At 43.2% G+C, this 13,387-nt stretch overlaps 1 protein-coding gene across 28 annotated transcripts in view; it reads left to right on the top strand.

Annotated features, from left to right (window-relative positions):
- LOC122553369 (neurexin-3) overlaps positions 1-13,387 on the top strand; it is a 2,038,938-nt gene that overhangs the window by 661,304 nt on the left and 1,364,247 nt on the right. For all 28 annotated transcript variants that reach the window (XR_015757834.1, XR_015757833.1, XR_015757835.1 and 25 more), the window contains one exon: positions 3,318-3,701. Coding sequence is in view for 23 of the 28 variants with exons in the window: in XM_087989624.1 (XP_087845750.1) it covers positions 3,318-3,701 (384 nt within the window). In the remaining 5 variants the exon portion in view is untranslated. The remainder of the gene's footprint in view (positions 1-3,317; positions 3,702-13,387) is intronic.

The raw sequence follows: 13,387 nt of genomic DNA, 5'->3' as shown, positions 1-13,387 counted from the left end.
TGAAGGGCATGGATAGGGTAAATAGGCAAAGTTGTTTCCCCAGGGTAGGAGAATCCAAAACTAGAGGGCAGAGGTTCAGGGTGAGAGGGGAGAGATATAAAGGGGACCCAAGGGTCAACCTTTTCACGCAGAAGGTGATACGTGTATGGAATGAGCTGCCAGAGGAAGTAGTGGAGGCTGGTACAATTACAACATTTAAAAGGCATCTGGATGGGTATATGAATAGGGAGCGGTTAAAGGGAATTGGGCCAAATACTGGCAAATGGGACTAGATTAATTTAGGATATCTGGTCAGCATGGACAAGTTGGATCGAACGGTCTGTTTCTGTGCTGTACATCTCTAAGACTCTATAAATGAAGAAGTTTATTGTGAAAACATTTGAAATATAAGACATGTTGAAGGCATACAGAATATATAGTAATGACCATTGTTCTAGTGTTATATAGGGAGAAACATAAAAGGATCCAGAACAAGAAAGCGAAGTATAGGATCATTTACAAAAGAAGCAACTGTGACATGAGGAGAAAACCTTTCATTATGCAAGTAGTTAGGGTCTGGAGTGTGGTGGAGGCAACTTACAATTGAGGTATTTAAGAAGACACTGGATTATTGTTTAAATTGAAGTAATGAACAGGTTTGGGGGTAAAGTAGAAGAATTTAGCGAGCCAGTGCAGACACAATGGGCTGAATAGCCTCCTTTCATAGAACATCGGATAGTGCAGCACAGGAACAGGCCCTTTGGCCCACCATGCTGTCATTCTGAGCTAATACCATCTACCTGCACTTCATTCTCTGCCTGTTCACGTGTCTCAGTGCTTCTTAAACATTGCTATCAGATCCACTTCTACCACCTCCCTGGCAGCACCTTCCAGACACCAACCACCTTCTGAGTAAAAAATAAACTTCCATAGAATCCAAACAGTATAGAAACAGGCCATTTTGGCCCAACAAGTCCACACCAACCCTCCAAAGTATATCCCATCTAAACCTAGTCCCCTACCCTTTTACTCTACATTTCCAGTGACTAACATACCCAACCTACACATCCCTGAATGTTCTGGGAAATTTAGCATCGCCAATTCACCTGAATTGCACATCTTTGGACTGTGAATAAAAACTGGATCACCCAGCTGAAACTCACGCAGACACGGGGAGAATCTGCAAACTCCATACCAACAGTCACCCAAGGCTGGAATTGAACCCAGGTCCCTGATACTATGAGGCAACAGTGCTAACCACTGAGCCACCATTCCACCCCTCACTCATTCCCTTGAACCTTTCCCCCCTTACCTTTAACCTCTGTCACCTGGTATTTGACATTTCTACCCTGGGAAACAGACTCAGACTATCCACCCTATCCATGCCCAATCCAATGTTCCCTGCACAGCTTTGTGCTCAGAATTCTGTGTGTGCCGTGCACAGACCTCTGAGATCCAGACAGTACCAGGAATTGTTTGCGGGAATGTAGTCTCCGTCCATGCAGTATCAATCCTATGTAGTCAGTAAAGCATATTTTTTCCCCACTGCCATTAGCTCCCTCAATTTTCTTGACTGAAGGTGCAACCTTCTTTCTGGAAAATAGTCTCAGGGACTTTGGATTTCTGTTGACCGAGGGTATATGCCTGTATAAAAATAGCATTGGATACCTGGAGGTTACTGTAAGAAAGTATTCCTTTACGCACAGTAATGGAAATCTCGAATTATCTTCTCAAATCTGTTTGGGCTGGTGATTAGTTGAAAATTAAATCTTTGCTAGGCAGAACTGTCAAAGGGAGCAATGTGGTAGAGTTATGGTACATATCAGCTATGGTCTGATTAGATAGTGAAGGGGCTGAATAGCCTCCTCCTGTTCCTCTATTCCTATTTCTGGATCAACTGGTGACTTGTCATGTCCAAACATTAATGCCAAGAGTCAGCAAGCTATTCAATTCATACTCTTGTAAACAAAATCAATTCCTGAACCAGCATTACATAGAACATAGGTGCGATCATTCAATATGGTTGTGGCTGATCGTTTAACTCAAAACACTACAACTTTGATCCCTTTAGCCCTTAGAATTATATCTAACCCCTCCTTGAAAACGTTCAATGCTTTGGCCTTAACCGCTTTCTTTGGCAGAGAATTTCACAGGCTCAACAGCCTCTGGGGGAAGAGACATTTCCTCATCTCAGTCCGAAATGGCCAACCCCATATCCTTAGTCTGTGACCCCTTGTTCTAGACTCTCTAGTCATTGGGAACATCCTTTCTGCGTTTTCCCTGTCTAATCCTGTTTAAAAGGATTCTCTCTCATCCTTTTAAATTTCAGCAAATACAGTCCTAACTGATCCTGACATAAATCAGTCCGCATTGAAACAGTTTATCTCTTTCTTCTATGTGGGGCTTTGCTGTTTGCAATTTGGCAAAAAGACGTTACATTAATTCGTGTTCCTCACTCATTTTGTGCTGTCCTGTTTATTGCTCGCTAAGCTTCCTGCACACCAGAGATCATGCCCTTCTCTCCTGATGTGAGTGTTGCTGACACATCCAACATTTATTGCCCATCCTCGACTTCCCTTGAGAAGGTGGTGATGAGCTGCCTTTTTGAACCACTGCAGTCCATGAGGTGTGCATACACACTGTGAGGAGGGTGTTCCAGAACTTTAACCCAGTGAAGAAACAGTCGTATTTTTCCAAATCATGGTGGTGTGAGAGTTGGGAGTGGGAACTTGCAAGCGATGGTATACCCATGTTCCTGTACCCTTGTCCTTCCAGCTGGTAGAGACCTGGGGAAGGTGATGGCCTTAGTGATATTATCACTGGACTGTTAATCCATAGACCCACATAATGTTCTGGTACTCGGGTCCAAATCCCGCCATAACAGATAGTGGAATTTGAATTCAATAAAAATCTGTGTTTAAGAGTCTGATGATAATCATGAATCCATTGTCGATTCTTGGAAAAACCCATCTGGTTCACTAATGTCCTTTAGGGGAAAAATCTGCCATCCTTACCTGACCTGGCCTGGCCACGTGTGACTCCAGACCCACAGCAATGTGGTTGACTCCTAACTGTCCTCTGGTCAATTAGGAATGGGCAATAAATGCTGGCTCAGTCAGCGACGCCCTTATCCCAGGAATGAACATGTAAAGAAATCAAAGAGATTGCATTGTCAAAGTGCTGTTAAAGAACTTCTCATAAGATTAGCACTGAGTTACTGGAGGAAGCCAATGCAAATATTTTGGTGATATTGAATCAGAAATGTAGTCTTTTACATGTTTCTGGCACTTAGTAAAAGTTGGACCAACATTTTACAAACATTTGATTTTCTCTCGCAGGCACGATATCTGTGAATAGTCGACGTACCCCATTCACAGCAAGTGGAGACAGTGAGATTCTTGACCTGGAGGGGGACATGTACCTTGGAGGCCTACCAGACAACAGAATGGGGTCCATCTTGCCCACAGAGCTGTGGACAGCCATGCTCAACTATGGCTATGTTGGCTGCATCAGGGACTTGTTCATTGATGGGAGGAGCAAAGATATCCGGCAGTTGGCTGAGGAACAGAACGCGGCTGGGGTCAAGCCATCTTGCTTACGCCTGAGCACGAAGCAATGTGACAGCAACCCTTGCAAGAACAATGCAGTGTGCAGGGAAGGCTGGAACCGGTTCATCTGTGATTGCACAGGCATGGGCTACTGGGGGAGAACATGTGAAAGAGGTAAGTGTGGTTTACCTTCCTAACAGGGCTGGTGGAATAGCATTCAACGCCTTGGGTGAACCTTCACCTTTGTATACATTGTAGCCATCCCAAAAACAACATTTAGAAATTAAATATTGTGTATTATAATATGATAATGATGAGATTTATTTTACTTGATAAAAGAGGATACCGTGATATTGATCATGCATTCTCATTGTTCTACTCTTTTCATAAGATATGTACTGGAAGAAACATGAATTATAATCGGTAGTAGGTTTGACATGAAGTAATACTGTGCATCAGTTACGAGATGATGTTCTACACAATTTGCACACAGCCAATAGTGATTATGATTGAGTGGGCTAGATTAAATTACTTCCTTGCATGTTATTTACCGGTGAGTGGTTTTCAAATAAGCAGGCGGATGTGCAAATCAGTAAAACTTGTAAAAAGAGAATGAGGGATGTCAAATGAAATATTGGGAAAGAACAGCAATGTAAATGCACAGGAATCTAAATGTATGTTGCTGTCTGTGGATGAAGACTTCTAATTATCACTGCTGAAAGATGTTTGTTAACCTTTGCAACCTCTGAAAGAGTTAATTCTTCCCCTTCCATCCCCATCCCTGGATTTTGGGAAGCGATTTCCTGGCTTGCCTTTTGTTTTGTGCCTGTTTACTGTGACAAAGTAAAAGCACATCAGTTATTTGCCTGAAGGATTTACAAGGTGGAAGGAGTATGGCCTGACAGGGTGTAAGTTTGACCTCCCGCTCTCCTTTCATGAGCTCAGCCACATGAATGAGGAACAGTCTGGCATTACCTCTGAGAGAGGTCAGAGTGAATTTCCATGCCCTGATCTTCATGCTATTTGTCTTGGCATGTTTTGTAGATATTCCTGAATCAACCTGTTCAGAGGTGTATATGACAAACCTCTGGAACAGGTGGCATTTGAACATGCACCTCCTTGCAAGTTCCCACTCCCAACTCTCACACCACCATGATTTGGAAAAATACCACTGTTTCTTCACTGGGTTAAAGTTCTGGAACACCCTCCTCACAGTGTGTATGTACACCACATGGACTGCAGTGGTTCAAAAAGGCAGCTCATCACCACCTTCTCAAGGGAAGTCGAGGATGGACAATAAATGTTGGATGTGTCAGCAACATCACATCAGGAGAGAAGGGCATGATCACTGGTGGTGCAAGAAGTTTAGCGAGCAATAAAGTGGACAGCACAAAATGAGTGAGGGACACTACCAGTGCAGTACAAAAGCCCTCTTTCTAGCCAGTTTTGCATTGGTGGAAGGAATGTCACTTACCTGTTGTGTTTGCATAGTGGCTCAAGGGAGCTTGGAAGCTTGGTACAGGAGAGAAAAGAAAAGAAGTCACCTTCATTTGGAAATTGAAAATGTTCATTTTTACACCTTGCTGCCTCTCAATGCGATTTCAGATGAATTGACCAATTAGTGGATATGCTCACGATCCAAGGGGAGGTTTTTAGCCCATGGGAGAATTAGCAGGCCAGCATCAGAATGGGGAAGATGGTGGTATAGTACCACTGGACTACGAACTGAGAGGCCTTGGTGAATGCTTGAGGGATAGTGATTCAGATCCCCCCCAGGCAGCTGGTGTAATTTACATTCAATTCATAAATATCTGGAATGGAATCAGGAATGGTGATTCTAATGAGAGGCCGTCTCCTTTCATTAGCTGGGACTAAGCAGGGGTTCCAGCTGTATTAAGAACAAAAGAGCAAAGAATAGCATGGGCACAGGCCATTTGGCCCATAAGACAGTGCTGACACACAATGCCTTTCCAAACTAAAAGCCTTTCCCCTCTATGCTGTCCGTATCTCTAGTCCGTAGACTATTTATCTATCTGTTGAGATACCTCCCATTTTGGGAAAGCAAATCAGGGCAGGACCTGTACACTTAATGGTAAGGTCCTGTGGAGTGTTGCTGAACAAAGAGACCTTGGAGTGCAGGTTCGTAGTTCCTTGAAAGTGAAGTCGCAGATAGATAGGATAGTGAAGAAGATACCTCTTACATGTTGCTATTGTATCTACCTCCTCCATGCAGAGCATTCCAGACACTTACCACCCTCTGTGTAAAAGGCCTGTCTCTCACATCTCCTTTCGACTTACCCACTTTGACCTTAAACCTATGCCCCCTGGTAATTGATGTTTCTACCCTGGGGAAAAGACTCCGATGATCTATCCTGTTTATGCCTCTCATAATTTTGTAAGTTTTTGTAAATTTTGTAATCTTGTCATAAATTTCTATCAGGTCACTCCACACCCTTTGATAATCAGGTGAAAAACGTCTTGTGCCTTTAGTAGGCTTTTAAAGACGCCTCATTGGCTGCACCATCCTTCTCTAATGGCCTAAACCCAGCGGCAGACTGACTAACTGGCTGCTCGTGGACAATTGCAGGCTCATTCTCCTCCAGTCTCCCTTCTGTGACTGTTTAACTATTTGGCTCCAGATAGACACAGTTTCTGTTCCATCTAGACTGTTTTAGTTGTCTGCAGTGATGGATGTACTAACCCTGGAAAAGGTAACAGAGTGTATGTTAGAATGTATCCACTTTGAAAGCCGTTCATAGGTTCAGAGAGCTTAGTCTTTTTTATAGGCAGAGCGCAGATTAATGAGCTGATCTAATTGAAAAATGTGAAATAATAAATGGAACATACTCTGTCTGAATTGATGAGGTATGTAAAATAGACATGCCGGGAGAACAAGGGATCCAATATATAGATTTACAGTGATGTACAGCACAGAAACAGATCCTTCGATCCACGCCAACCAGATATTGGAATCTAGTTCCATTTGCCAGAATTTGGTCCATATCCCTCTAAATCCTTCCTCTTCATTTTCCCGCCTGGATGCCTTTTAAATGTTGTAATTGTACCATCCTCCACCACTTCGTCTGGCAGCTCATTCCATACACACAGCACCCTCAGTGTGAAAAAGTTGCCCCTTAGGTCACTTTTCAATCTTTCCCCTCTCACCCTAATCCTATGTCCTCGAGGTTTGGACTCCCCAGCCCCAGGGTAAAGACCTTGTCTATTTACCCTATTCATGTCCCTCATGATTTTAAAAACCTCTGTAAGGTCTCTGATGCTCCAGACAAAATAGCCCCAGCCTATTCAGCCTCACCCTGGAGCTCAAATCCTCCAACCCTGGCAACATCCTTGTAAGTCTTTTCTGAACTCTTTCAAGTTTCACAACAACCTTCCTATAGCAGGGCAACCAGAATTGCATGCAGTGTTCAGTATTTTCCTAACCAATGTCCTGTACAGCCAGAACATGATCTTCCAGCTCCTCTACTCAATGCACTGACTAATAAAGGAAAACATACCAAATGCCTTCTTCACTATTTTATCTATCTGCGACTTCACTTTTTCAAGGAACTATGAACCTGCACTCCAAGGTCTCTTTGTTCAGCAACACTCCCCAGGACGTTACCATTAAGTGTATAGGTCCTGCCCTGATTTGCTTTCCCAAAATGCAGCACCTGACATTTATCTAAATTAGACTCTATCTGCTATTCCTCAGCCTATTGACTCATCTGATCAAGATCCTGTTGTAATCTGAGATGACCTTCTTTGCTTGCTCACTACACCTCCAATTTTGGTGTCTTCTTCAAACTTACTAACTGTACCTCCCGTATTCACATCCAAAGCATTTATATGAATGACGAAAAATAGTGGACCTAGCACTGATCCTTGTGGCACAAGGCTAATTGCATGCCTCCGGTCTTAAAAGCAACCGTCCACCATCACCCTCTGTCTTTTACCTTTGAGCCAACTCTGTATCCAAATGGCTAGTTCTCCCTGTATTCCATGAGATCTAACCTTGCTAACCTGTCTCCCATGGGGAACCTTGTCAAACCCTTACTGAAGTCCATATAGATCACACCCAGCACTCTGATCTCATCAATCCTCTTAGTTACTTCAAACACTCAATCAAGTTAATGAGACACGGTTTCTCATGCACAAAGCTATGATGACTAACCCTAATCAGTCCTTACCTTTCCAAATATGTGTAAGTCCTGTCCCTCAGGATTCGCTCCAAGAATTTGCCCACCACCAATGCCAGGCTAACCGGTCTATAGTTCCTTGGCTTGTCCTTACCAACTTTCTTAAATAGTGCACCATGTTAGCCAGCTTCCAGTCTTCCGGCACCTACCCGTGGCTATCGATGATTAAAATATCCTTAGCAAGGGGCCCAGCAATCACTTCCCTAGCTTTGCACAGAGTTCTAGGGTATAGCTGATCAGGTCCTGGGGATTTATCCACATTTATGTGTTTTAAGACAAGCAGCACCACATCCTCTGTAATATTAACTTTTTTTTTATGATGTCGCTATTTATTTCCCCACATTCTCTATCTTCCATATCCTTCTCCACAGTTAGCACTGATGGAAAATACTCACTCAGTATTTCCCCCATCTCCTGCGGTTCCACACATAGGTGGCCCTGCTGATCTTTCAGGGGCTCTATTCTCTCCCTAGTTACCCTTTTGTCTTTAATGTATTTGGAAAATCCCTTTGGATGCTCCTTAACTCTATAACTCCTTACCTAACTCTAGGCAAACATAGAAATGGACTAGATCTGTAGGACCTACATTACGCAGAGGTTTGCAAACACTTAGAATAAAGTACAAGTGCATGTGATGAACGGTGGGGTTGTGGCAATAGTTTGCAAAAGAGCAGGGCAAGTAACTGTCTGTGGCCAATATCACTATATATGAAAGAAGGTAGGAGTTTGGATATTTTCCCCATAGATACTGTGATGGTACCACAATAAACCATAAGAAATAAGAACAGGAAAGGGCTGTTTGGCCCCTCGAGCCATCTCCACCCTTCAATAGGATTGTGTCAGATCCGACATTCCTCACATCCACTTGCCTGCCTTTTTCCCCTTACCCTTGATTCCTTGACTGATCAAGAATCTCTCTGTCTCAGCCTTAAATACTCACAAGGACTCTGCCTCACCCTCCAGCTCTCTGTGGCAAGGAGTTCCGAACTCAACCCTCTGCAGAGAAGGAATGGTGTGAACTCAATTTAAACATTTCCCAAATTCCCTGGATCAGTTTTGATGAATTAGCTTAATTTTGTTTTGTCTTGCCAGGTATGAGGGGTCATTGAGGGTCATGGTCACGAGTGGAAGCACATCTCTGTAGGTCATGACAGTGGAAAACGACTTGCTGGAACTGTCTTTTCCCATATTCATAGAATAATACAGCACAGGACAGGCCCTTCAGCCCACGATGTTGTGCCGAACATTTATCCTAGGTCGAAGACAGACTAAAGAAAACCAATGAGGACTGTGTTGGAAATGTGGGAGTTACTAGAAAAATTGAGCATTGACGTCTTCTTAAAACAAGAAGATAAGAACTAGGAGTAGGCCATTCATCCTCTCTGTTCCACCAGCTTAACCTCAACTGTCCTTTCCTGCCAACTCTCCATAACATTTCAACCCTTTACTGATTAAAGATCTGTTTGTCCCCTTCTTAAATTTAAAGGATATCAGTCAGCTCAGTTGGCTGGTTGCCTGGTATTGCAGTATAGAGTGAAACCAGCAACAATCAATTCAACTCCCACATTGACTGAGGTTACTGTGAAGGGCTGGCCTTCTCAACATCACCCTCGTCTGAGGTGCGGTGACCCTCCGGTTAACCTGGCCCTCAGTCATCCCTGTATAATGAGGAAACAGCCCTCTTGTCTACTGGGGCTGTGGTGACTTTGACTTCAACTTATTTGGCATTCACCTCATTCAATGGTAGTGAATTCCACAGCTTCACAATCCTTTGAGAACATAAGAACTAGAAGCAGGAGTAGGCTATTCAGGCCCTCAAGCCGGATCCGCCATTTGATGTGATCATGGCTGATCTCATCTCGGATTCTGCTGCACTTCCACGCCTGATCTCTATCGCCCTTTAAGCCATTCGTAATTAAAACAAAAATCTATCTCCTTATATTTACTCAATGTCATCACATCCATCACACTGTGGGGTAATGACTGTTATAGATTCACGACCCTTTTAGAGAAGCAATTTCTCCTCATCTCTGGTTTAAATCTTTTATCTCTTCTCCTCGAATAAGGGATCTCTCATTCCAGACTACTTCACAAAAGAAAACTTCATTCTACGTCTATTATGTTAATCCCTTTTCGTGTCTTATATACCTCACTTAGATCTTCTCCCATCATTCTAAATTCTGGTGACTACAGGCCTGAAGTACTCAATCACTCCTCATAAGTCAAGCCATTCATCTCTGGACATCTGAACAAAATGACAGTAGGGTCATGTACTTTGCTCCCTCAAATTCTTCAAGGTGGTTTTGAATAGGGTGACAGGTCACTGACACTTGACTGTTTTCCCACCACAGCTTCAATGATCCAACTGTGTACATGTCATTGCAGGGCCTGGGAAATCTCGGCCACCTTTATGTATTCCTGCAGTCCATACCGTGTATCAAGGACAATGTGAGAGAATTCCAAGATTTTGACCTGTCACAATGGAGAGCTAGTTCCACCTGTCCATGCCAGGGTGTTGTGTGACTCAGAAGTGATGGCGTTAATTGGTTGAAGCCCAAACGTTGAATGTTCTCAAAAAGGAATCAAATATAGTTTGTAGGATGAAAGCGAATGGAGTGAAGGTGGGAACAGGACACCGAGTTGAGTGATCAGCCATGATCATATTGAATGCCTGTGGCAGAGGGGCAGATATTCAGTGACACTCCTGGTTTAAGCCTTGTAGATAGTGAAGGGCTGTTCATTGTCGAGAGGCTGACATTTAAACTGGATGAATACTCTCTGAGTGTCAGTAAGCAGCTAATTGGTGAGGAGCTGCAATTTGATAAATAAGAACAAAAGAACACAAGAAATAGGAGTAGGAGTAGGTCATTCGACCCTGGTCCGCCATTCAATAAGATCATGGCTGACCTTTTCATGGACTCAGCTCCATTTACCCACCCGCTCATCATAAACCTTAGTTGAATTGAATTGAATTGAATTTATTGTCACGTGTACTGAGGCACAGTGAAAAGCTTTGTCTTGAAAGTAATACAGGCAGATCACAGAGTTAAGTAGTGTAGATAACAAAAACACAGGTACAGGCGAATGTTAAGTGTTTGTGAGTCCATTCAGTATTCTAACAACAAGAGGGTAGAAACTGTTTTGAAGATGGTTGGTGCGTGTGTTCAGGCTTCTGTACCTTCTCCCCGATGGTAGTGGTTGTAGACAAACATTGACAGGGTGGGATGGATCTTTGAGAATGCTGGCAGCCTTTCCTTGACAGCGGGGCTGGTAGATGGATTCTATAGATAGGAGGTTGACCTTTGTGATTGTCTGGGCTGAGTTCACCACTCTGTGTAACCGTCTCCAATCTTGAATGGGACAGTTGCCATACCAGGTAACGATACATCTAGACAGAATGCTCTTGATGGCACACCTATTAAAGTTGGCAAGGGTATTCGCCGTCATGCCAAATTTCCTCAGCTTCCTGAGGAAGAAGAGACGTTGATAGGCCTTTGTAAATGTGAAGAGTTGTTAATGTGTAGGAGGGCATGAGTAACATCGTGCCGAAAGTCAGTAATGAGTTATTTGGTTTTGCTGGCATTGAGAGCTGGGTTGTTCTCCGTGCACCATTTTTCCAGGTCTTCCACTCCCGTCTGTAGTCTGTTTTATCACCATCTGAGATTCGACTGACTATGGTGATGTCATCAGCGAACTTGTAAATGGATCATCTCAATGCCTTCTATGCTCGCTTTGAGCAGAATTTCGGCAGAGAGGTAACACCTAATCTGACATGTCCTGACAAACCTATCCCAACAGTCACTGCACCAGAGGTCAGATCAGTTTTCCTTTGTGTGAATCCAAGGAAAGCGATGGAACCAGACGGAGTACCATGCTGTGCACTCAGAGCACGCACAGATCAACTGGCAGAGGTCTCCTCGGACATCTTCAACCTCTCCTTGCAGCAGGCCACTGTCCCTGCCTGTTTTAAGAGGGCCAACATCATCCCAGTGCCTAAGAAGGCTCATGCAGTATGTCTCAATGACTACCACCCAGTGGCCCTAACTTCAGTGGTCATGAAGTGCATTGAAAGACTGGTCGTATCATTAATCAACTCCAGCTTCCTTACTACTCTTGACCCACTCCAATTTGCCTATCAGACCAACAGATCCACGATGGAAAGTTCTTTTACTGTTGGAACAAACAGTTTAGATAAAACATTGTTATTAGTAATTTTTAAAAGTATATAATTAAGTTTAAAGAGTGTAGAACGATTGTAGGAAATAGGAAACTTAGATCTGCACGCAGGAACTCGCAAGGAGTTGACCATATCTGGCGCCATCCTGTTGGATCTTTCCAACTCTAGTTCCTTTACTGTTCAAAAATCTATCTATCTTTGCCTTTAAAAAATCAACAAGATAGCTTCTACTGCTTCACTGGGTAAGGAATTCCACAGATTCACAACCCTTTGGGTGAAGCAGTTCCTCCTTAACTCAGTCCGAAATCTGCTCCCCCAAATCACTTGATGGTTTTGGCCTTCACTTTACTGATGATTGAGAGTGAGCTGGTAGGTAGAATATGACGCATGAAAATACAACTTAGGAGTGGGAGTAGGCTCTTTGGCCACCTGAGTTTGCTCCGTCATTCAGTATTGTCATGGCAATACTTTTTAGTGTTCTGAATTCCACAATTCCATCTACTGTGATGACCTTCAATTCTCCCTGCCTGACTAGAATCTCTACACCGTCACCTTACAAATAATCAGCGACCTCACCTCCACTACTTTCTGAGTTTCAAAGTCTTGACTATTTGGACATGGAAGGGATGTTCCCTCTTGTGGGTGAATCCTGAATGAAACTCCTGAATTGAATTAAATTAAAATTAGGGTCCGCCCTTTTAAGATGGGGATAAGGGCACATTTTCTTTCAGTCAGTGCTGCGTTCGATAATGAAATGATGATGCAGCAGACAGACTGGCAGTCATGAGCAAGAGACTGTCAAGAAAGCATAGAATGGTCTATCCAAATGCAGAGGATAGTGTTATGTACAATATTGCAATTAAAAGAGTTGGCAGAAAGCTATCAGACTCATAGAGAAGTTCCCAAAGGTAGGGAAAAGGGAAACCATTGCAATCTGCAAGAGAAAGCGAGACCTGGAGAGTGCAAATAGAACCTTGAGTCACAGGCCTTGCGTCAACATTACACAATAAGGACTACATTTTTGTACCAGCTGCTAAATTCAGAAACAAAAGTGAAAAAACGAATGATGATTTAATGTCACATGCATTTAAAAAAAACAGTGAAAAGTGTTAATTGTCCCCGTGCTCCAGAGCCATTTTGAACTACTGAATATGTTAAAAGACACTCAAAGTGAATGTGTTTCCACTCATATGATGCCCCACTAAAGCAAAAATTTACATTTTGTTTTTTGTTAATGACGAGCTGTGAATAACTAAGTGAAATAAATACCATCCGTTTTGAACAAGATATCCCTTTGTATAGTTTTCAGGATGACAAGGGTATAAAATGGATAACAAGGCCTCAGTGTTACTCAGGATGGCCCAGGTCTTCTGATGATGATTGGAGACCCTGTTCAATGAAAGATGTGCACTTACCTTTAGAGGAGGTTTCCAACTGAACTTCTGGGTAAGGGGCCACAGTCCTGGATCACACACATTGAGAGAGGG

Source organism: Chiloscyllium plagiosum, unplaced genomic scaffold (assembly GCF_037043375.1).
Source record: "Chiloscyllium plagiosum isolate Xiang-an unplaced genomic scaffold, Cpla_swu_hap1 HiC_scaffold_8, whole genome shotgun sequence".
NCBI classification, from domain to species: domain Eukaryota; kingdom Metazoa; phylum Chordata; class Chondrichthyes; order Orectolobiformes; family Hemiscylliidae; genus Chiloscyllium; species Chiloscyllium plagiosum.
This window is presented reverse-complemented; position numbering and strand designations above follow the sequence as displayed.